At 38.5% G+C, this 26487-nt stretch overlaps 1 protein-coding gene across 11 annotated transcripts in view; it reads left to right on the forward strand.

Moving 5' to 3' along the window:
- ARID1B (AT-rich interaction domain 1B) overlaps nt 1–26487 on the forward strand; it is a 434837-nt gene that overhangs the window by 315683 nt on the left and 92667 nt on the right. For all 11 annotated transcript variants that reach the window (XM_072828796.1, XM_072828832.1, XM_072828804.1 and 8 more), the window contains one exon: nt 26206–26295. In XM_072828796.1, coding sequence (XP_072684897.1) covers nt 26206–26295 — 90 coding nt within the window. The remainder of the gene's footprint in view (nt 1–26205; nt 26296–26487) is intronic.

Below are 26487 nucleotides of genomic sequence, written 5' to 3' on the forward strand. Positions count from 1 at the left end.
TCTCGATTTTTTAATCCATTCCAAAACTTGGATTTTTTTTAGAACTCTCAGGGCTAAAGCCTAACTGGTCTTCAATAAATACATTTTCCACTTTTTAGTTAATCTTTGCTTAAAACTCAGGGTAAAATTGTGAGTTTATTTCACTCTGTATAAGTGGTTTTAAACCAGTTTCCTGTCATGATCCCATCAGTAGCATATCCGAGACAGTACAGGTAATGATACATTTTTTACTTGAAAGTGTACACAGTCACCCTACCTGGTAATCTTATTTTAAAACATCTATCAAGTGTTCCTTTTTGGCTTCTCTCTCGAAGGAGAAATCCTGCAACAGCTTGTTGCAAGGAAGATGCATGCTGCTTATTGGCAAGCTGAGCAGGAAAAAAAATTCTTAAACACAAAATGCCATTGATATATCCATGTTTTTAATCTGTGGCAGCCTGGAAAACATCAGTTCAGCAGTTCTACAAACCATGGAGAACTTCAGCCAGTATTTTTTTTTTCCCCTTACAAAGTAAACTACTTGTATGTTACACAAAACAGTAATTTCAGATCTGGTCCAAATGATGCTTAGCAACACTCAAGAAAGCAACAATATATTTGTCTTAAGAGAGATGTAGTTGCATCTCTGTGTGGCTTAGTTATTAGGTACAGAGCCTTCCCCTTTAGGGTACTAATTTAAAATTTAGACCAGGAGCCAGGTTATGGAGACTCAGCACTTTGTGGATATTCTCCTGCTGTTTCTAGAGGGCAGGCTCCCCACTGCCCATCTGCGACCAGATCCTTGCATTTGAAGCAACTGCCCCAGGGTTCTGAACTACCTTTACCTTTTGAGCCTCCTGACCCAAATCAAGTATTCTGGTAATTGGGGAATGAGTAATTCTAGTTTTTTTCTAAAGCAGAAAGTGTTTTCAATTCTTCCATTCCAGTAAATTTCAAATTAAACCTTTTCCTCTCCTTCTCCCACATTCAGAAATAGGAGAACATTAAGATTTTCTCAAAATACACATTCCCAGTTGGTTTTGCTCCCTTGTCTTGGTTAAAATTAAGTTACGCCATTCAGTTTAAACTCTCATTTTCCACTGCCTTTCTCTGGTCTTCAGCATATGAAAACATAGGAAAGCCTGTGTCACCAGGGTAGTATTTGGTGCCTCGTTGCCGCTCTGTGAGATTAGCAGTGACTAATATGTTTACGTGGTCGATCCAGCAGTCCACGCCTACTTCTCCATTATTTTTTTACACTGTTCACTGAAGAAGCACTTCAGGCGCTTTGTTTACTGTTCGATTTCAATTCTTGAGCTGAGTAGACTCGTCAGCCCTCTGAACTTGTGCTTAGCTGAGTATTGTTGCTCCTTGAAGCCGCAGCATGCTGCCACTGTGGAAATGCCATTGGCATTGACCCGTGCCCTTCTCTGGCTTCCCTGGGAGCGAGGAATCGGAGTGCAGGGTACCGAAGCTCTTGTGAGCGAATTTTAGCCTACAAGTAAAAATTTCACAAATCAATCAACTACACATTTTGGAAAATGGTGATAGAATGAGTAATACTTAGAGTCAAGATGTTCCCCAAGCTGATTCCACAAACTTCTGATCTGTGTTACTTTTTCAAAAGGGAACAGATACTTGTTGTGAAGGACACAAAACCATTTTGTAGCGGGTGTTATGTTTATTTCTCTATGTTCCGATAACCCTGGAGCTGGGATTATGATGATGTGTTGATTGATTATAGCCGTTAAGTCTCTTACTAATCAGTTTCATCACTTGCTCTGAGCTCACACCCTCGCACCTTGATTTCTGTTCCATAACAGGGTGATAGGGGTTGTCACTGACTAATGAAGAACAGAATTGGTTTCGGCAGGAGACAAACGGAATGCCGACACCAATCCTAAAATGCATTAATCTTTAATAATTCACATCTGCATGTTTATAAATGATATAACCAGGGATTGTTAACATTGATATTCTCCCTTCCAAACAGAAAGTGACATGGGAGTTTGTACTTGCAAACTACATTAAATGCATATAGCTGAATGCCAAGATGTGACCTTGCCAGGGATGCCAAATGTACTAATTCATTGGATGTGTGTTTTTGAAAAATAGCATGTTGTACTTTTGCTATTGGATAAATCAGGTGATTTCCTGAGGAAGGCCAGCTGGCCCGAATGCTCATTTTCCTTTCCTCCTCATTTATCGTTCTCTTTCATTCATTAATTCAGCCAAGTACTGACTACATCTTAGGCTGCGGGCATGTTTCTAGGAACTGGGGAAAATGCACCGAATGTGAATGACAAAGGGCCCTGTCCTCATGAAACTTAGACTCTAGTGGGACAGATGGGAAATGAGCAGATAAGTATATAATTGTCAGGTATTATCGGGGGGAAAATCAGGTTGCTTCTTTTAGAGAACAGTGATTGGGAAAGGTGTCTCTTAGAAATTCATATTCAAACTAGGAACTCCATGAACAAAGGGCAAAAGCAAGCCATGTGAATGTCTGGGAGAGAGGTAACCAGGCAAGCAAGAGCAGCAAGCAAGCACACCAGCCTTTGATCAGTCATGTGGTGTGTTGGGCAGGGGACACACACAGTTACTGGGGCCAGAGCGTAGTCAAGAGGGGGAGATGGTGACAGAATGAGTAGGCATTTAGATTAGAGAGTCACCACAGTCCAGCTTATATAGGGTTTGGGAGGTTATGACTGGGATTTAGAAGACATGTGGCAGGTAGAGAAGGCAGAGGATGGCATGATCCAACATAGTCTATAAAAGGATCATTCTGGCTGCTGAGTGTGGACGGTAAGGGGCAAGGGTGGAAACGAGGGAGACTGGCTAGGAGGCTACTGCAGAAACCTAGGGGAGGTTCGTTGTGTCTGGATGTATGAGCAGCAGAAGGGGGCAGAAGGGTATTAACCGCTAAGATTGGATTCTGTACAATGGAAGACAAAGGAGAAACAAATTTTTGAAGGGGGAACCAAGAGTTTGGTTTTGAAAGTGTTACATTTGAGATGTTTGTTAGGCATCCAAAGGGAGATTTTGACTAGGCAGCTGGTTCTAAGAAGAATCTAGATTCTGAGCAGAGATCTCAGCTGCAGAAGTAAGTGTATGTCATCAGGGTTCTAGATGACATTACCTAGGGCACCTAGCCTGCATCATAATCACCTCGAGGGCTTGAGCAAGCAGGTGACTAGGCCCCACACCCAAGTCCTGATTCAGTAGGTTTGGGGTAGAGCTGGAGAATTTGCATTTCCAGCAGGTTCCTAGTTGGTGCTGAAGCTGCTGGTCTGGGAACTGCTGACCTGGGAAGTGAGTGAAGGTCAGTGGTTCCCAACACTGGCTGTACAGAACATCCTGGGAAACGATGGGTGTGAGGCTCAGCCCCAGAGGTGCCGAGGTAAATGGGTCTCACTGCGGTACTCCACCAGTACTTTTTATAAAGCTCTCGGGGTGATTATTGTGTGTAGCCAAGGTTGAGAAATATTGAGAGAGGAATTCTGAGGTCTGAATGCTAGGGCACTGGGAAATGTAGAGACCCTGAACAGGGAAAGGAACAGCCAATAGTTTAAGTGAAAACCAAGGAGAATGTGGCATTGTGGAAGTCCTGCAAGAAATTGTTTCTAGAAAGATGGGGAGACCCAGCTGTGTCCAGTACAGCTTAGCACTTCCCTCAGAGTATCCCGAGGACATGTTTTGGAGAGATTTGAATCTGTGTACATATTGGTCATAGTAAATTTTATGGACAAATAGCTCATTTCTTTACAGTAGCATACTGCCATTTTTTTGACCTTTCTATAAATACTTTGTGATTCAATTGAAATTATAATGTCACAGGAAGAAAATTCTTATGATAAAATAACTGCTATATTCTCAGGCCTAACTCAGATATTAATAGAATTCCTAGTTTCACAATTGTTTCTTTAAGTCTGTTTCACACAAAATCCAAGAATCATATCATTGAAGTTCTACTTGAAAATAGACAAAAACTTGTATTTTGGGGGAGCTGAACGTCAGTGTATAGTTTTTTGTTTTTGTTTTTGTTTTTTTTTTTAATGTGGCATCAGTGCCTTTTATTGGAAGTAGATGGAGGGAGCCAGTTCAGTATTCCATATTTTGATACTGCTGATTGTGGTTTTATATCAGCTCTTTGCTCCTAGAGCTGAATTCCTTTTTCCTGGAATGTCCATGCAGCCCCTCGCTGGCCTAGTAAACCCCTATACTTACTCTCAAAGATCCAGCTCTAGAGTCTTTGCTTTTGCAAAGCCCTACTGATCATCCACACCAAAGAGAGTCCAGCAAGCCCAGTGGCCTGTCGATGGCAGTGAGCACTGCTTCCTTTTTATCCCTGGGACTGAGGACAATGCCTGGCAAGTCACAGCACACTCAGTAAATGCTGACCAAATTAAAAAGCTTCCAGTTCACTTAGAATAAACAGGAACTTAAGAAAAGTAAGTTTTAACATTGATTACTTACATGACCTTTCCTCCTGTGGGCTGGGAGCCATCTTTGTGCCTTCGCATGTCACCGTTTATGGGATCGTTCTATTTCCCTTTCTCCTGAAAGAGATCCCACTATGACAGGTTATTCCACTTTCTTTTCCCTTAAAAATAGAATCTGAAATAGTTGTTGTAAGATATGTCCGTTGAAACCAGACCTCTGCGTATGTAGACCCTGCCTGATTTTAGTGCATCCTACACACACATGGTGCCATATAAATAGTTCCAGAAGTCTGGAATTGTCCAATATCCAACTTTTTCATCATCTCATAATTTTAAATATCTATTACTAATAACAAACCCTATTTTCAAGGAAAATGGCCGATGAAGAACAGATCGGCTATGGGGAGTTTTGTAATTACCCAGATAATATTCCCATCTCCTATGTAGGTGGTGTATAACGTTGACTAGATAAACACGGAGTGGGGAATGTTAGCCAGTGCAACTGGAATCTGAGCTTCAGCAACACATGAATACTATGCTTAAGATATTTGAGGGGCACCTGGAAGGCTCAGTGAGTTAAGCATCTGCCTTCAGCTCAGATTTAGGGTCCTGGGATCGAACGCCACAATCAGCTCCCTGCTCAGGGAGGAGTCTGCTTCTCCCTCTCCCTCTGCCCCTCCTCACTACCTGCTCTCTCCCGTGCTCTCTCGCTCTCTCTCTCTCAAATAAATAAATCTTTTTGTTTAAAAAAATGACAAGGAAAAGAAGATGAAAATGTCTATTTGTGAGAAACATGCATTTCAAAAGCATACTTGCTGAACACTGACTTCAAGTCTGAAATAAAAGAATTGATAAAAAATCCACCAGCAGATGGCCCAGAACATCTTCCTTCCAGTCCTTGTTGCCACAGTTTGTATCCTGCACTCTCAGAACAGCCCTCATACCAGAGGCCCCATGTGATGTGGGCTCAGCCCACCAGACCCCCCTGTAGTCAGCTCTGCCCATGGCCACCTTCCATTCCAGGCTATACTCTGCTCCTGAGTGGCACACCCCTGAAAATACTGCTGCTGCCTCTCCCACCTGGCCTGTCCCTAGTACCTCCAAATAAAATAATAAACTATTATAAATATAATTGTAAAATATTGGCTGCCCCTCTTAGATCATAGACACTTCAGTCAAAAGCCTTGGATTTCTTTACATTTTTCAGCACAATACAATGCTTTAGCTTTCTGTCAATTTTAAAAGTAGTGTTTTATTTTCATTTTTGTTTTTTTAGGGGGGAGGAAGAAATGGTGAAAAGGAGAGGGGGAGAGAAAGAATCTGAAGCAGGCTCCACTCACAGCGCAGAGCCAGATCTCATGACCCTGAGATCATGACTGGAGCTGAAATTGAGAGTCTGACGCTTCAGTGACTGAGCCACCCAGGTGTTCCTAAAAGTAGTTTTATACCAAGAATTTAGAAGTCTTAAGTTTCACTACAAAAGTAAGCATTCGTTATTTAGTGTCATTACAGATGGAGTGAATTTTTAAAGCCTTCAGAGAATAGTATAGTATTTTAGTACATAAATTGACAATTACATATCTACATAAAAAATATATAGAAACCATGTTGCCTATTATACTAGTATTTTATCTGTTGGTCCCAAATTTCTATCTACTGTGCTACTTTCCTCAGATTATAATATTTAATAGCCAAACTATCTTTTTCTGTGTCACTGTACATCTGAAAGCAGCATAGAAAGGCTGAAGGACTGCCCGTGTGCACCAGCCCTGGGTTGGGAAGGCAAGATGTTCATCCCTGCAGGGCATGTGAGCACTCCTGTGCGGGTTTCTGGTGCGGCCACACCAGGATTCCAGTGACTGAGCATCAGTGTGTGGCACTTCTCATGGCTACTCATGTGTGCAGTTGAGAGTTGTCATGACATGTGGGACCCAGAATGAGAAATCTGTGACAGGAGAGGATAGAGGCAAAGGAAACTTTTATTAAAGGAAAGAAAATGCCTTGCCTTTAAAAAGGCCCGTCTCTATCAGACAGCACAGAGCAGCGATCAAGTGGAAAAAAGGGAGCAGGCAGGCGCCTCATCTAATCTTTCTCCTGGGGGCCCAGGTGGACAAATTGGCAACCCTGTTCACAGCTTTTTTTTCCTCTCCCCTTTGTACCATAAGAACTGCTAATCGGATCCATGCTGCTGCAACTGTGGTTAGTTATTAACAGAATAAAAGCAGATTTCTTCAAAAGAACGGGTGGGGGAAACGACTATACAAAATTGCAAGGTTGTTAGAATCTTAAATGCACAGCAGTCGATTTTTCCCTTATTCTGAATTATACGATGAATACAAGTCTTTCATCTGTCACTATACCCATTTCTTCAGAAGGCAGCCAAATATTAAGCTTCTCAAACAAAAAAGGAATCTTAGAAAGAGGAAAAATATTGAGGAGGAATAAGAATGGGTATGAGTGGGGGGAAATTAGGTTTTGTTTTTATTAATTTGTCCTAGTGAGAGAGATATAAACTGCATGCTCGATCTGGCTTCCCCTCCCCTGCCTCTTACCTTACATCAAAGCAGGGATTAGAGCAGATTTAGCTGGTGGCTGCTCTGCATTCTGTGTCTGGTATCGTGCACGAGCTAAGTTCAGAACCTGCCACTTCCTTATAGGCGACAGCATGCTGCGGAGCTACACCTCCTGCGCGAAGTGTGTGTCATCCACGCGCACGTACACTTCTCCCACCCCAAGCGGGTTTTTCTGCACCCCACAGACCTCGGGGTTGGCTACCTGAGCTTTAAAGCTATTGAGAAGAGGGTGTGTCTATGAGAATGTTGAGTATAGACAGGGAGCGGGTTTTCAGCCTGTGGTGTGTGTATTTCAGTGCACCTCTGATGTTGGTACAGGAGACCATCCAAGATGCCCAAAGGTGAAAGTGGCTCCTACTTTCCAAGCAGATCACATTTCTAGTCCTCTTACCTATTTCCTGTCCATGTCTTCACACCTGAAATTAACTAAAGTTGATAAACTTTCCCTGAAGTTTTGTTTTTTATTTATTGGCCATTTTTTGGCCACAACCACAGTTTAATCCCTTCACCAGAGTAATGGAGTGAAGACCTCCTGAACTGAACAGGGCTGGGAGGAGCTGGTGGGCTAGCTGGAGGCACATTAGTCAGGCCCAGGCAGCAGCAGTCAGGCAGGATTGGAAACCATGCTTCACTAAAACCAGAAACCACCCTTCCTGCTCCTTCCGGGCCACTTGGGAATAGTCCAAACTAAGAACGTTCTGTTTTAAAGCTGGAAATCTCCTGTTTTATGTACATGTTTTAGGACTCTGGTTTATCTTTCATCAAAGCTTGTAGTGACCTGAACAGTAAAGGCTAGAAATCGTCGTTGCCTTGTGCTTCCTGTCTTGACTTGCTGCATATCTACAAGAGCCCATTCAGGTCTTGTCTCAAGTTCCCTGTAGAAGTGTTCACCCAGAAGTCCTGGAATGAATGTCAGATAATCAGACTACTGAGCTGACTTCCTTGTGAGAGACATTACATAACGTTAGTATATTTAATAAAAGAAGGCAATTGGAAAAATGTGACTTGGGATCCCTGGGTGGCGCAGCGGTTTGGCGCCTGCCTTTGGCCCAGGGCGCGATCCTGGAGACCCGGGATCGAATCCCACGTCGGGCTCCCGGTGCACGGAGCCTGCTTCTCCCTCTGCCTGTGTCTCTGCCTCTCTCTCTCTCTCTCTCTGTGTGACTATCATAAAATAAAATTAAAAAAAAAAAAAAAAAAGGAAAAATGTGACTTGAATCCAGTGGGCTGGATAAAATAGCGTGTTATACCAAGTTGGTCTCTCTAATAAAAGCAAGCAAAACTCTAAAACCACCCCTCTGAAGGCATAATTCTTATGTAGAATGTACCGCAGTTGCATTTTGTTTGTTATTTGTCAGCTGATAGGCCTTTGAGGCTCTTCTACCCCAAAGGGTAGCAGTGAAGGTAGGAAAGAGACTCCAAACCTTCTGACTTATAGTAGGACCAATAGTTAAAAAGCTTCATGCAGCAAGTGATTGACAATTTGTTTAAGAAGAAGATATGTGGCTCCTTCCTCTATGGGTTCTGTCACACTTGGGACATCTTGAGAATTTCCTCATTCCATTAATGGCTCAGAAATACCCAAGTCAGGCACACATCCACTGTGCTGATTATCCATACATTTTTAGAACCCAGCGGCACACCAACAGTTGGCATTATCTTGGGTAAGGATTTAGGAAAATCTAACCCTACTTTGAATGAACATTTGCGCTATTAGATATGAAAGGGTTTGTCTTCTCAGGCTCAGGCCAGCTCTTTAAAGCTGTTAGGGGACCAGGTTGCTATGGTTTGTTCCCACTGCAGGGTGTACAGGTAGGGGAGAATGTTACTTTTTATTTATTTTTTTACTGCTTTTTTTTTTTGTGTATGTGTTGGGGTTTGTTCACAATGAAGAAATTGTATTAGCAGTCTGCTCACAGCTGCTCTTCCACCCTCTAAACCCTAATGCAGGACCAAATAACATTAAGTACTGTATATTCACATTCAGGCACTTCAGATAGACTCTTAATTGTCACCACTAAGCTGGAACCTGAGCAGATTCTGTATGTGAAGTTGTGAAGTATCTGCTTTGGTATATATTAAAGTGCCCTTTCTTGAAGCAAATAAACTAGAAGACACTGACAGAAAGATACCAAACTCAAAGTAATTTGTGGATTTTCTAACTCATTTAAATTAACACAAGATGGGATCCCTGGGTGGCGCAGTGGTTTAGTGCCTGCCTTTGGCCCAGGGCGCGATCCTGGAGACCCGGGATCGACTCCCACGTCAGGCTCCTGGTGCATGGAGCCTGCTTCTCCCTCTGCCTATGTCTCTGCCTCTCTCTCTCTGTGTGTGACTATCATAAATAAATAAAAATTAAAAAAAAAAATAAATTAACACAAGATGAGGACATTTGAGGAATATATGGATTATTGAAGACTCACTTTTTCACCCACACTACTGCCATTAGACCTTATACAGGTATTCAAAGTTCACTGAAGAAAATGACTAGTAATATCCCTGCTGCTTGAATTGCACAGCTGCACTGTCTTACCACACATTAGTTCAGGTACTTAGAAAAGATGTTCCAGGGTTACCACTGATAGGGAATCCAACTACACAACTCACCAGTGTCATCTGACAAAATCATACTTGTCATTTATCTTGGCAGAAGAAAAGATCGTAGCTGGTACTTTATGTTTCAGAAATTAAAGAAATAACTTCTATGAATACAGCCCCAGAGTTAGAAGTTATAGTACTCTTACCAGTGGAATTGGCAGGATTGAAAACCATGCTTTACTAAAACCAGAAACCACCCTTACTGCTCCTTCTGGGCCACTTGGGAATAGTCCAAAATGTAAGAATATAAGAAATACGTCCTCCAGAAGAGCTATAAAGTCAGACTGTGGCAGGTAAAACCCATACTTTGCTTTAAAGATTTGAGGAAGAGCTGATTTCCATAACATGAAGTAAGTATGAGGAGACTTCAGAATAAAACATCCTAATATCTTAGTTTTGGATGCAGTAGAATTGAATAATAGAGGGACATGCAGGATGAAATTGATCTTGGTTGTGACATATTGGTAATTGGTACGAGTAATTTCTACAATGTAGTGTTTTGTTTTTAACTCCTCACTACGCTTAGTGTTACCTCCAGAAATTCCTGAAGAATAGAATAACTCAACTCCTAATTGTTAAAAATGATGAAATATATATTGATTTTGTAGCAGCTTTCCAGGGAAAGAACTTGATCATAGTAGGGTTATTAGTACAGTGTCAGGAAGTACTTCCTATCTCTTCTCAAAATTCCACAACAACCACAGTTAGCAATTTAATTCATGTGAATTCACAGACCCTACTTTTTTCTAACAATAAACCTTTCTGACCCTTAATTTCAAAGAATTTATGAATAGGACCCAAGTGTTTGCTACAAACACCCCATGATTCGCCATGTCTCTTACACATCTTTGTTGAGGAAGGTTGGACAACAAAATTGCCCAGGCTTCTGTAGTTCAATATGCCATTTCATGTTACTTTTAAGAAGCCAATCCCCTTGGATTGCTAGTGCAGGAATATCATATAGGACATTTCCTTCTACATGGTAAGTACTCAGTAGTTTTTTACTTCATTGTTTACACTCAAGTACATTCCTATTTACATTAGACCTTGTAAGACAAATGTGCACTCCAGATGTTCTCTCTTTCACTTTTGCCCAAAGTCAGCTAATGACGTAAAACTGGAACAAGAGAATGGATTCCTGGCAAAATTGACATCAAGTAATATCTGTCATTCAAACTCCAGTTTTGCCATGTTGATTAATTATATGACTATTCCATCTTAGATAACTAAAACCTTTCTAGTATTGTTGATTTTTATTTTTTGACTGCAATAGTGTAAACAGAAGAAACACTTTTTTCTGGCCACTACAACTTTTGAAAAATGGGATTTCTGGGTTTTCTGGTTTTTTGTTTTTTGTTTTTGTTTTTTTCTTATTAGTATTATATGTTAAGATAGCGCAGTATAACTTGAAAAAGGATGAATGATTTGTTTGCTGTTGTAGTTCAGAATTAGTGTTTTTGTTCTTATTGAATTCCTGTAGTTGTATGTTGTAGTGGCATAGAAAGGAATTAACCCAGGAAGCTTTAGCCTCAGTAAAGGATTTATGTGGAAATACTATTCATCTCATGTTTACTCTCTGCTCACCCAACACAACAGTGATAGAGTATAACTTACGTGATTGCATCTCACCGGTAGTTTTAATGTTTGTTTATTCTGGTCTGGCCAAAAAGTTGAGAAAATAAAGCTGCAAAAATCACTTAACTAGCAGTTTACCTGCTAAATGCAGGTACCACTTAAATCTTAGAACTGTGCTTGCATTGAGTACTAAGGAAGCCAGGGCATCCTATACTAGATCTGATTTTAAAAGGACATAAACCAAATACTGCTACTGACATTTATTTATGTAATCCTCTTTTTTAAATATGAGGGAGTATGTCAGGTTTATATGTCATTGCTATTGTTATTAAATACCATTTGATGTTTGTTGACTTTTTAAGCAAGTGTCCCTGAAATGTTTTTCTACTGATACTGTCACTTAAAATAGGAGTTCGTAAACTATCACCTCTGGGCCAAATCCAGCTCACCACCTGTCTTTGTAAATAAAGTTTTATTTATACTCTTTTATTTATGTATTATCCATGGTGCTTTTATACTATAACAGCTGATTGAATAGTTAGTTGCAAGAGAGAACATGTGGGCCTGCAAAGCCTGAAATATTTACTATCTGGCAATTTACAGAAAAAGTTTGCCCATCCCTGATCTACAATAATAAAATTATGTGATTACTGATAACTAAAGGTTTAGTTAACTACTAGTCTAGGTTTGGAGTAATCTGTCGCACCTTTATTCGACAAATATTTATTGAATGCTTACCGTATGTCTGGTTCAGCAGACATAGCATGGAACAAAACAGACAATTCTCTGTATAGTAAGAACTTGGAATTTTAGTGAGATGAGACAAACAGTAAACAGTAAAATAAGAATTTAGGTGATGAGCGCTAGGACTCTGTCACCTGTAAGAAAGAAAGAACTTAGCACTTGTTAATACTGACTGTCCCACCATCTTACTCTGTGAACTATACTAAGCTATAATATATTCATGCTTCAGTCAAAACACTGTAAGTTATACATTACTGGATGTTTGCTTACTTATAAAACATGCATATTAGCCTCTTTTTGCCCAATTCTGTTACATACTGAAATCCCAATGTTTTCTTACCAAAAATGTGTAGTTTGATGATTATCTTGATCCAGCCCTAAAAAGCTCTTTTTAATTAGAAAAATTTCCCTCAAAATCTATCCTAGTGTAAAAACTACCAAGGAAAGTATTAGCAAGCAAAATTCAACAGTACATTAAGAAAATAATGCACCATGACTAAGTGAAGATTCCAGGAATGCAAGGTTAGTTCAGTATAACTGCACTAATATTATATGCAATGGAAATAAATTTGCAGAAAAATATCTCCTTTAATATAATTCAATACCCAATCATGATAAGAACATGCAAGGAAATAGCAGTTGAGGAGTACTTTCTCAATATGGTAAAATGTGTATGCCTTATTTTAAAAACCAATATCTTATGATATACTGGGGAATCATTAAAGACATTTCTGCAAGCAAGGCACTGTCTCTGTTATTACTGTTTCTGCTACCACTCAATAATGTCTGGAGATAGCGCAGTTAGACAAGAGAATTCCAAGGCATAAAACAGGTATAGAAGAAATAAAAAATTGTCTCTATCTCAGATGATGTAATAGTAAACCTGGAAAACCTGAGAGAATCAATGGTAAATTAACTCAAATTGTAAAAGAATTCAATGTTGTAGCAGTATATAAAATTAACATACATAAAGCAGTAGCTTGTAACATTATGTGTCAACTATACTTCAATTAAAAAAAAAAAAAAAAGAGTTGGCTGGGATGATGGCAAAGTAGGAGGACCTTAAGCTCACCTTGTCCCAGAAATACAACTAGATAACACCTCTATCAGCATAAAGAACCCAGGAGACAAACTGAAGACTGACAAGACAGACTACACAACTGAAGGCAGGAAGAGGCCACACTGAAGAAGGTGGGAAGAGTGAAGCCAGGATCTGGGACCATGGCCCTCCTCTGTGGGGAGGGAGTCCATGGTGCAGAGAAGGGCAGAATAGACTTTCACACTGAGGAGTCCACAAATAGGGAGGATGAATCTCCATAATATTTGCCTTTGAAAAAGAGATGGCTAAATTTTATGAGTTCTGAAAATCAGCCAGACTTAAAACATGGAATTTTAAGTCAGCTGGCTCAGCCCTGGGAAAGCCTGGAGAACATTAGGAAGTAGAGTCCCACCCTTAAGGAGACAGCAGGACAAACAGCCTGTGAAGATAGAGCATAGGACCAGCAGTTTGAAAAACACTGGGGGCAGATGGGAGACAGTGATTTGCTTATCTCAGAGTGTGCCCAGAGAGAGAGGGATCACAGGGTGACCTCTCCAGGCACGAAGGAGTAGGCAGGCACCATTTCTCATCCATGTTCCCAGCATAAGCAGTGGCCCACCTGCAATAACCATCCCAACGCTGACACTTTTTCCTAACTTGCTTGCACCAAGCCCCGCCCCACTGCACTTCCATAGATCTGCCTTTCCCAGTTAGGCTCCTCTGACTCCCCTCATTATGGACCCCTCCCCCCAGAAGACTAGTGCCAACCCTGCCAATACCACAACTCCCGACTTGCACACTATACAGTACTTCAGTTCCAGTCGGGGCAGGCATCATTCTGCATACAGACCACACACCTTGTTGCCCACAATGTGCAAAGAGAGCCTCTACAGACAACTGAGCTAAAGGAAAAAGAGGCCAACAGTCAAGAGCATAGCACAGGCAACACAGATGGGAGATATTCCTTGAAGTGCCAGACCCTGGGGAACAGGAGATAATGCACTGCAGGACACTACAGGACCTCTTCCTCATAAGGCTATGTTATGTTAAGAACGAGACAAGTAGCTGACTTTTCCAAACACACAGAAACAGATACAGAAAGTAAGACAAAATGAAGAGACAAAGATACATCGTCCAAATGAAAGAATAGGACCAAACCAAACCATAGCAAGAGAGCAAAGCAAAATGCAGAAGTAATATGCCTGATAGAGAATTTAAAGCAGTCCTCTTAAAGACCAGAGGAAAGAGTGGAGGACATCACTGAGACTCTTAACACAGAGATATAAAAAAGAGCCAATTTAAACTAAGAATAAATGAAATTAAAAATAAACTTGATGGAATAAATAGCAGGCTGGATGAAGCAGAGGATCAAATTAGCAACCTGGAAGACATTGTAATGGAAAGTAACCACACTGACCAAAGAAAAGGAAAGAAAATTATGCAAAATGAAAATAGTCTTAGGGAACTGAATGACTCCATCAGGCATTTTAGGGATGTCAGAAGAAGAAGAGAGAGATAAGGGGGCAGAAAATTTATTTGAATAAACTTCCTTAATCTAGGGAAGAAACAGAGCTCCAGATCCAGGACACACAGAGATGCCCCAAAAATCCAACCCAAGGAGGTCTACACAACAACATATAGTAACTAAAATGGCAAAAAAGTAGCAATAAAATTTTAAAGCAGCAAGAGCAAAGAAGAAAGTTACATATAAGGGAAACCCCATTAGGCTATCAGTGGGTTTTTCAGCAGAAAGTTTGCAGGCTAGAATGGAGTGGCATGATATTTTCAAAATGCTGAAAGGGAAAAAATCTGCAGCCATGAATACTCTTATCCATCAGGTCTATCATTCAGAATAGGAGAGATAAAGAGTTTCTCAGACAAAAACTAAGAGACTTCATGACTGCTAAACCAGCCCTACAAGAGCTATTAATGGGAACTATTTGAGTGGAAAAGAAGTCCATAAGTGAGAGTATGAAAAGTGAACAACACAAAAGCAGTAAAAAAAAAAATCTATAAAAATCAAGGGATTCATAAAATAAAAGGATGTAATATGATACCATATACCTAAAATGTGAAAGCCAGGGCAGTAAAGAACGAGTTCAAATTTAAGTGACCATCAACTTAATATAGACTGCTGTATGCAGAAGATATTATATACAAACATAATGTAACCACAAATAAAAAACCAGTAATAGATATGCAAAAACTGAAAATAATTAAGTATATTGAGGTGCCTGATTAACTCAGTTGGATAAACATCTGTCTTTGGCTCAGTAAAGAAAGCCAACAAACCATGAAAGAGCAAGAGAAGAAAGGATCAAACAAATCTGTAGAAACAGCCACAAAACAAGTAACAAAATGGCAATAAATACATATCTAGCAATAATTACTTTGACTATAAATGGATTAAATGCTCTAATCAAAAGACACAGGGTGACAGACTGAATAAAAAAATAAGACCCATCTATATGGTCCCTACAAGAGATTATTTTAGACCAAAAGACACCTGTACATTGAAAGTGAGGAGATAGACATTTATCATGCAGATGGATGCCAAAAGAAAGCCAGAATAGCGATACTTACATCAGACAAAATAGACTTGAAAATAAAGATGGTAACAAGAAGCAGAAACAAAAAAGGACATTTACATAATAATAAAGGGGATCATCCAACAAGAGGATATAAAATTGCAGACATTTTTGAACCCAACATGGGAGCACCCAAATACATAACACAGTTAATAACAAACATAAAAGAAATAATAGTAATGCAATGCTAGTAAGGGACTCCAACACTCCACTTACATTGATGGACAGATCACCCAACCAGAAAATCAGTAAGAAAACAGTGGCTTTGAATGACACACTCAACCAGATGGATTTAACAGACATATTCAGAACATTCCATCCTTAAAGAGCAGAATGCACATTCTTTTCAAGTGCACAAGTGCACACAGAATGTTTTACAGAATAGACACACATATTAGGCCACAAAACAAATCTCAACAAATTCAAAAAAAATCAAAGTAGTACTGTGTATCTTTTCTGACCACAGCTCTATGAGACTAGAAATCATAAGAAAAATTCTGGCATGAGAACATATACATGGAGATTAAATAACAGGCTATTAAATAATGAATGAGTCAACTAAGAAATCAAGAAATAAAAAATTACATGGATGCAAATGAAAATGAAAACACAATGATCCAAAATCTTTGGAATACAGCAAAAGAGATTGTAAAAGTACCTAATGTAAAAAAACAAGCAAAAAAACCCACCCAAACCCAGCAAAATAAAGGAAATAATAGGGATTAAAACAAATAAATGCTACAGAAATTTTAAAAACAAGAAATCAGTGAAACCAGGAGCTAGTTCTTTGAAAGGATCAGCAAAATTGATCAATCTCTAGCTGAACTCATTAAAAAAAGAAGAGTCCCTAAACAAAATTACTAATGAAAGAGGAGAAATAACAGCCAACACCATAGAAACACAACTGTAAAAGAATATTATGAAAACCTATATGCCAACAAATTGAACAACTTAAAAGAAGCAGATAAATTCCTAGAAACATATAGTCTCCAAAAACTAAAACAGGAAGAAATAAAACCTTTGAGCAGACCAATCACCGGCAATGAAATTGAATCAGTAATCAAAAAACTAGCAACAAATAAAAGTCCAGGACCTAATGGCTTCACAGGTAAATTCTACCAAACATTGAAAGAAGAGTTAATACCCATTCTTCTTTATTACAAAACTACAAGAAGATGGAAAACTTCCAAATTTAGTCTATGAGGCCCTGATACCAAAACTAGATAAAGACAGCACAACAGAAGAGAACTACAGGCCAATATCTCTCATGAATATAGATGGAGAAATCCTCAACAAAGTATTAGCCAACCCAACAACATATTTAAAAAACCATATACCACAACCAAGTGGGATTTATTCCTGGGATGCAAATGTGGTCTAGTACTCACAAAACAATCAACATGATATGTCACAACAATAAGAGAAAGGATAAGAGCCATATGATCATTTTAGTAGACACAGAAAATGCATGTAATATGGTACAGCATCCATTTATGATAAAACTCTCAACAAAGTAGGCTGAGAGGGAATATACCTCAACCTAATAAAGTCTTTATTTGAAAAACTGACAGCCAATGTCATACTCAATGGGGTATAAGTAGCTTTTCCCAAGGGTCAGGAACAAATATGTCCACTCTCACCACTTTTATTCAACATGATACTGGAAGTCCTAGCCACAGCAATTAGACAACATACGGAAATAAAAGGCATCAATATTCATAATGAAGAAATAAAATGTTCACTATTTGCAGATAACATACTATATACAGAAAACTCTGCAGACTTCATCAAAAAAACTACTGGAACTGATAAATGAATTCACTGAAGTCACAGGACACAAAATCAATATACAGAAATCTGTTGCATTCCTACACATTAATAATGAAGTAGCAGAAAGCAAAACTAAGAAAACCATTCCATTTATAATTGCACCAAAAACAATAAAATCTAGAAATAAAGTGGTGAAAGACCTAAACTCTGAAAACTATAAAACACTGATGAAGGAAATTAAAGACAAAGCAAAGAATGGAAAGACATTCCATGCTCATGGATTGGAAGAACAAATATCGTTAAAATGTTTATATTACCCAAAGCAATCTACAGATTTAATGCAATCCCTATCAAAATGCCAACAAGCAGTTTTCACATAACTAAAACAATCCTAAAATTTGTATAGAACTGCAAAAGGCTTCAAATAGCCAGAGCAATCTATAAAAAGAAAAATAAAACTGGAGGTGCCACAATTCTAAATTTCAAGTTACATTACAAAGCAGTAGTAATTAAGATAGTATGGTATTGGTATAAAAATAGATACATGGATACATGGACAGATTATGGATCAATGTGACAGAGAAGAAAATCTAGAAATAAATCCACAATAATATGGTCAATTAATCTTTGACAAAGGAGGAATGAATATGCAGTGGGGAAAATCATACTATTTTCAGCAAATGGTGTTGGGAAACTGGACAGCCACATGCAAAAGCATGAAGCCAGACAATTATCTTATACCATACTGAAACCATAAAAATCCTTGAAAAGAACACAGGTGCTAATCTCCAACATCGGCCATTAGCAACATTTTCCTAGATGTGTCTCCTCAGGCAAGGGAAATAATAGCAAAAATAAACTATTGGGACATTATCAAAAACTTCCTGTGAAGTGAAGAAAGCAATCAACAGAACTAAAAGGCAACCTACTGAATGGGAGAAGGTATTTGCAAATGATGTATCAGATAAAGGGTTAGCATCCAAAATATACAAAGAACTCTTACAGGGATCCCTGGGTGGTGCAGCGGTTTGGCGCCTGCCTTTGGCCCAGGGCGCGATCCTGGAGACCCGGGATCGAATCCCACGTCGGGCTCCCGGTGCATGGAGCCTGCTTCTCCCTCTGCCTGTGTCTCTGCCTCTCTCTCTCTCTGTGAGACTATCATAAATAAATAAAAATTAAAAAAAAAAAAACAACAAAAAGAAAACGACTCTTACAGCTCAATATCCCAAAAACAATCCAATTAAAAATGGGCAAAATACATGAACAGACACTTCTCCAAAGAAAACATCCAGATGGCCAATAGACACATGAAAAGAAGCTCAACATCACTCATATCAGGGAAATGCAAATCAAAACTACAATGAGATACCATGCTACACCTGTCAGAATGGCTAAAATCAACACAAGAAATAACAGGTATTGATGAGGATGTGGAGAAACAGGAACCCTCATACATTGTTGGAATGCAAACTTGTGCAGTCACTGTAGAAAACAGTATGGAGGTTCCTCAAAAAATTAGAAATAGAACTGTCATATGATCAAGGAATTGCTACTGGGTATTTACCCCCAAAATACAAAAACACTAATTCAAAGGGATACATGCACCCCTGTGTTTATAGCAGTATTATTTGCAATAGCCAAACTATGGAAGCAGCCCAAATGTCCATCAACAGATGAATGGATAAAGAAGATGTGAATAGTATTCAGCCAAAAAAGAATGAATCCTTGCCACTTACCACAACATGGATACAGCTAGAGAGTATAATGCAGAGAGAAATAAGTTAGAGAAAGACAAAACCATATCTTATTCATATGTGGACTTTAAGAAACAAATGAGCAAAGGAAAAAAAAATGTTCTCTCTTTTTTCCATGAGAGAACCAAGAAACAGATTCTTTTTTTTTTTTTAAAGATTTTTTTATTTTTTATTTATTCATGAGAGACACAGAGCTAGAGAGAGAGAGGCAGAAACACAGGCAGAGGGAGAAGCAGGTCCCATGCAGGGAGCCCGATGTGAGACTCGATCCTGGGTCTCCAGGATCACACCCCGAGCTGCAGGCGGCACTAAACCGCTGCGCCACCAGGGCTGCCCAAGAAACAGATTCTTAACCACAGAGAACAAACTGATGGTTACCACAGGGGAGGTAAGGAGGTGGGAGAAAATGAGGATAGGGATTAAAGAATACTCTTATCATAATGAAAAATAAAAGGAACAGCCTTCCTCTACAAAGCAATAAACAGTTAAAAGACATACTGTTAGAGAAAATCCATTTGTAATAGCAACAATGAAGATTAAATGCTCAAAAATAAACATAACATAAAATGCCCAAAACTTTTATGTGCTTGAAAGAAACTAAAGAAGACACGAACAATGAAAGATGTGTCGTCTCCTGTTCTTAAACAGGATGAACTCAGTAGTCATTCATTTTCCTTGAATTAACCTATAATATCATTGCAATCCCAGTAAAAATATAAGCTATTTTATAAGAACAAATTGATACTAAAGTTCATATAGAAAAATAACTATGTTGGAAAAATGAAAAAGTGAGTTGAAGGGTTAGGAACTAGCCTTATTAACATTAAAACATGCTATAGAAGTAGATCTTAAGCTCTGATCACAAAAGATAAAATTTGATCTATATCTCATCACACACAAAAATAAACTGCCAGTAGATTAAAGATGAGACCATTCATGTACTTGAAAACTGAGATAAATTCCTCTTTAACCTGGATCCAGAGAAGAGTTTTTTAACTAGGACACAAAATCCAGAGGCCATAAAAATATCGATACATTTCACTTCTTGTTTTTACAAAAAAAAAAAAAAGTCCCATTGTAAAAATCGAAAGACAACTGACAAAGTAGAAGAAAATATTCACAACTTCTACCACAGAGAAAGAGCTAAAATCCCTGGTAGATAAAGAATTCTTAAAAATTTCAAGACTAAAATGCTAAAAAAACCAGGCTGAAGAATGTGGGAAAGATATGAACAAACAATTAACCAGAAGAGAGATTTTTATCTCTCTCAAAATGAAAAAGTGGTCAAACTCACTCAGAATCAGGAAGGCAAATTAAAAAATCTCAGATACTGTTTCTCACATATAAGAATGACATATTTTAAATGACCACATACTTTGTTAAGTTATAGAGAGTTAGACTTGTCCAACATTGCTGATGAGAATTTAAATTGGTTCAGAACTTCATAGAGGGAAATTTACATATTTTTTTGCCCCATCAATCCCACTTCAAGGTAGATCTCACACAAGAAAATACATATGTAAGAGATGGGAAACAACCTAAATACCCATATGTAAGCAAGTGGTTGAATAAACTATGGAATATTCACATAAAGGAGTACCATGTACCTATTCTTCAAATGAAAAATGTTACAAACTTACGGAAAGTACTTTTCAGGACATGCTGTTGAGTAGCAAAGCACAAAAGATATCTAGGATACTCTATCCTTCAACTAAGGAGTAAATAGAATACACTGCTGTCCTTTCATTTATATAAAAAATAAATAGCAAAGATAAGCCAAAACCTAAAAAGATTGTTTATTATAGAGGACAACTGGGAAAGAAGTGGAAAGGGGAAAAGAAAATAGGAGGGGCATGTCTGCATGTATCTTTCTGGATAGCTGTGACTTATGGAACCATAGAAGTGTTTCACATACCCCCAAAATATCAAAACAATTAAAGCCAATCAAGGTGTGAAGGGGAACACAAAATGGATTACAAGTCCTAACAATGGCTCTGTGTTTTTCACAATGATGTTACTGAAATTACTTTGTGTGTATAATAGAATTGAACAAATTGGTAAATGAATTTAGATCATGAGAACTGGGTTTCTTACTATTGTAGAAAGAAATCATAACTAAGGGAAGGCTAAAATATACCCTCCAATTTTGGATTGGAATTTGAGGTATTTGCATAAGCTCATGGTTACACACATAATACCGAAACATACATATGCATATACATATAAGTTAGTGTACATACATATATTTCCTACTTCTGTTCACTGAGACAATCTAGAAGCAATAACATCCCAGAAATAATGAGCGGACCTAGTGCCCAGGTCTTAGTCTGTGAGCATCATCTTCCAGTAAAAAGAAATAGCATTCCTCGGAGAAGTGGTTGATCACAGGTCTGGGTCAGAAAAAATGCAAAATAGCCTGCAGTATCTTATGATTCTAAAAACTAAGGATTTGCAGGAGCTTCTGATGGTCAAAGCTAGAACAACTTAGCAACAAAATAATGTCAATGTTGGATATTACCCATGGAATAAAATAAATATCTATGAGAGTAATAGTTTTTTGTTTTCACAAATTACCACACAGCTTAAAACAACACATATACACTATCTCACAATTCCATGGCCAGGCATCCAAGCACAGCCTAGATAGGTCCTCTGCTCAGTGCCGCATAAGGCTGCAAAGTGTCAGATGGTCTGTCTTCTCATCTGGAGGCTAAACTAGGATGAATCTGCTTCCCATCTCTTTCAGATTGTTGGGAAAATTAATTTGAAAAATTAATTTCCTAGGGTTGTAGAAGTGAGGCTCTCAACTTCTGGAGGCTGCCTGTCCTTGCCACGTGGTTCGGTTCATCCTTGCCATGTGGTTCGGTTCATATCACGGGAGCTTACTTCTTCAAGGCCATTGGAAGCACTGGTCTGCTCAGAGAAGCCTGGGTCCTCTTTGAAAGTCAGATCTACACAGCATCATCACCCTTTTGATTATCTCACAGCCAGCCCATTAGGAACTTAAATTATATTTGTAAAATGCCTCTAGCTTTGCCATGGAACATAATTTTAGGAGTGATATTTCATCACTTTTTTTATATTCTTTGGTTAAAGCAAAATCACAGATTTTGTCCTCAGTCAAGAGATGGGGATTACACAGGATGTGACTTGCTGGAAGTCGTCCTGTAGTGTGTCTTCTACAGGATAGAAAGAATGGATAGAAAGAAATAGCCTTATAAATACATAAATGGGGAAGAAGAGGTAGTTCTTCCTCACAATAGATTTCCATTAATAGATGCAGAAGGAAAGAAAGAATAAAGAGTCATTATTACAAACTACTATAATAAATGTTAGGGGTCTGTAATGGATGCTGAAGTTAGTGCATGCAAGTTTGAGAGACACGGGATTTGCATAGTCTGAAATATCTTCCCTAAGATACAACTACAAAAGGCAAAATAGTAATTTTATATTGGAGGGACTTACTAGACACCGACCTTTACCAAGTAATCAGGGTAAATAGCACGAGAAATGAAGCCGATCAATGTCATGAACAGTATTCTCCCAAAACGTCAAGGTCATAAAACATAAGGAAAGATTAAGGGTCTTTTATAGACTGGAGGAGACCAGGGAGAAATAGCTAAATGCAATGTGAGATCCTAGAATGGAAGAAAAACAATGGTGAAATTCAAGTAAGATCTTTAGTTAATAGTATGGTACCATGTTAATGCTTCTGGATAATTCTATTATGGTTATATAAGATGTGAACACTAAGGGAGATGGGCTAAGGGATATATAGGAACTCAGTGTACTGCTTTTGTAACTTTTAAGTGTAAAATTAATTAAAAGTTTGTAATAAAAAAATCTTGGTAAAGACTTCTGAGAGTTTTAAGTTGGCAACAGAAGAAATTCAGGTGACGGGGACCCCTGGGTGGCTCGGCAGTTTAGCACCTGCCTTTGGCCCGGGGCACAATCCTGGAGTCCCGGGATCAAGTCCCACGTCGGGCTCCCTGCATGGAGCCTGCTTCTCCCTTTCCCTGTGTCTCTGCCTCTCTCTCTCTCTATGACTATCATGAATAAATAAATTAAATTAAAAAAAAGAGATTCAGGTGACTTATTAATCCTTCATTTTTATTTTGTTGCACCAAGATTTTGCACAATATTGTGTACAGGGTCATTGGAGAATAAATATGTAGCTGTAAAGTGGTGGGATTTATTCTAACTCAGCATAGTTTTTTCCAGTTGTAATGTTTTTTCCATTGTGTTTGCATCATAATAGACATAGACAAGGGGGAAATGGCTTTCTTTCAAAATTCTGTTTTAATGCTAAAGCCTTCCCATAAAGTTTGTTTGTTCACTATGCATGGCAATATTCTCCTTTAAAATAATTACCAAATTTTGTTTAAAAAGCTTTACTTACAAGAAACATATGTCCTATAAAAATCTATGGTTTTGAGGGTATTTACTGAATTCATTTGGTTCAGGGAGCTCTGAGTTGTCTTCTTTATACGGACCATGGACACAAATCCTATGTTATATTTCTCAGACATATTTTCTGATTCATTGTCTACTATGACTGTGCTTCTACCTATACATACTGAGGATGAAGTTATTTCTTGGCAACTATGAAACGATTGGTGGAAAGATAGGGGGTAAAAGCACTTGGAGAACATAAAGCAGTTTGCTCTAATCTGTCTTTACCATGAAAAGGCTCTTGTTCGTTTCTTTAAAGGATAGATTTAATAATAAATTTTCTCATTGCTGTAAAGGGGTGTTGTCTTAGGATTGCACCAGACAGGCAGTAGTGCTGCTTGGATATGGCAGTATTTTATGAATTCATGAGATGGGTTTCTTACGGCCTTTTTTATTTTTACTTGATATATTGTACATGAGAGCAGTGCCTTGGGCGTGCATAGTGTAAGTAGTGGTGTCCTGTATTAACGTAGAATTACTGTTTGTTATGCTGTCACGAGGCTCTGAATTTGGTCTGTCATACAGAAACAATCATTATAATGTAAGCACTTACTGTCTTAGCACAGCTGATTCCCCACTGACATTTTAAAAAGTCAGGATTTGGCTGCAGAGTGCTTTCCATTTCTAAATGGGCTGCAGATTGGGAGCCTAAGGGCATTTCATAGGGAGCACATGACCCTGAGTAGACACAGCAACTTTTGTGTGTCCACTGCGAAGCTGATGACTAGTGCTTATCCTTGAAATTGTTTTCAGCCAGAATATTGTTTTTTTTTTTTTTACTTTACGTGTAATTATTTGGTGCTAACACTAATTTACTACAAATGTCTGGGAGTAAAATGAATGGCTGGATAGAGGCTGGACCGTTTGTCTCCGTGTTTGATACACTAGATGTGGCTATAACTTAAGAGCTACTCTTGGTGGTTTCACAGCGCCACATTTCAGAGGTTTCACATACATTCTCTTTTCTAAAAGTGAGAAGCTTAAACTCCCAAAAACAATTTCAGGATTTTTTTATCATTATATTTTAACAACTATGTGTATGTATTATCTAAATGGAAAATCATCTTCCTGCCTCTCTGGCTGTCGCAGATACAACCTTTATTAGAATTAGTAATGAGTGACAGTCCTGAGAGACTCAGGGGACCCTGCTCCTCCTGGTCAGTAGTCAGGCTGCCTGGCCTAACAGAGATACCATTGGTTAGAAACATGAGAGGGTAGAAGTTCAGGGTAAATCACCAGAATCTGCAGCATGACCTTCACCGAGTGAACTGGTGGTAATCTTCAATACATGAGTTTCCTTCTCTACTCAGTTGTGATTCTTGCAGCAGTATACAGAACTGTAGAGAAGTAGGTCCTGTGATGTCAAAGCAGTTAGCTTGACCTAGCAATATCATAGACTGTGGTAACCCAAGAGCTATGCGGGGAGACCTGTATATGCTTGCACGTATGTGTGTGCACACCATGTAGATGTGTCTATTTGTATATTTTAGTCTTTCAGTTTATTTTAACAAAGGAGGAGATTAGAAGATAAAACAGCAGGGTATTCATGCCCTGAGAGCTAGCCCCTTGAGGATTGTGCTAAATTCAACTGCCTTCTTCAATAATATCCTTAGTCAAAATGTATCTAAACCTTTGAGCCCAAAAGTGAGTGGAGAACTCAGGTACTCTGGTGATTCTTAAGTTTCAAAATCCCTTCTCCTGCCTTTACATGACTCATTGTCTCCGTTTAATTAATAAAAATAATAAGTATCTTTTCCCTTAATTCATATTCTCAGATTAAGAGCCATTAAATAACAAAGTTGTATTATTATTATGCTAATGAAGGGATTAAAGATTCCTGTCTCAGGGAGCTTACACTAAAGTTTGAAAAAACAACTTAGTACACATTAAATAAATGGAAATCAAATAGATGTTAATAGATGCTATTGCTTTATTGGAAATAAAGATCAAAAGAGGTACAGAATAATATGTCTCTCTTTAGTGCTAATATATATATTTTATAGTATGTTTTTTTATTCTTTTTTAAAGATTTATTTATTAGAGAGAGAGAGAGAGAGAGAGAGAGAGAGGCAGAGGGAGAAGCAGACTCCATGCAGGGAGCCTGATGTGGGACTCGATCCCGGGTATCTAGGATCACTCCCTGGGCCGAAGTTGGTGCTAAATCGCTAAGCCACCAGGGCTACCCTATAGTATATTTTACATTTTTTTCATGGAGGTCATCTGTGTTTATGTAATATCTCTGATTAATTATAAAGATTCTTTTTAGAAATTGGTTGATATTTCTACATTGAATAAATATTACCAACGAAAACTTGTTGGCCATTATGCATGCCTGGCCACTTAGAAACTAGTTTAAACTCAGGAGGGGGAGTTCAGTTTACTAATCTTAGATTTTGTTAAATGCATTAAAACATATGTCAGATTTCTGCTGCTAATTTATTTGTGAGTTTGGGAACTCCTTCAGCAAGAAATGAAACTTCTCAGGGGGTCATTTGCTGAAAATGATTATCTATGTTTCTTCCTCATTTTACCAGAAAGGGGCAATATATATAGCATGCGATATCTTTTTCTATATGGGGCCATTCCTTTGGTAATCATTAAGATTTATAAATGAAACTGTGTCTTGATTTTACACAATTGCAATATTAACGTAGATGGTTCCCCATCCCCACTTCCCTTCCTGTTTTACAGGCAGTCAGATGCCTCCTCAGCCACCTGGGAGCCAGTCAGAATCCAGTTCCCATCCTGCCTTGAGCCAGTCACCAATGCCACAGGAAAGAGGTTAGTCTTCAGTTCCTATCTTCTATATCTTTGTGTTTTCAGTATGTAAGGCTTACATGAATTTGGTCACCTGTGCGTCTCCTTATAGATGATTCTTAAAGAATACTCTGTTTCTTCATCAGATGAACAAAATAAAAACATACATACAACCACAAATATGGAAAAGAAGGATACTTTCTTGCAGATTAGGTG

This window comes from Canis lupus, chromosome 1 (genome assembly GCF_048164855.1).
Source record: "Canis lupus baileyi chromosome 1, mCanLup2.hap1, whole genome shotgun sequence".
Classification (NCBI taxonomy): Eukaryota; Metazoa; Chordata; class Mammalia; order Carnivora; family Canidae; genus Canis; species Canis lupus.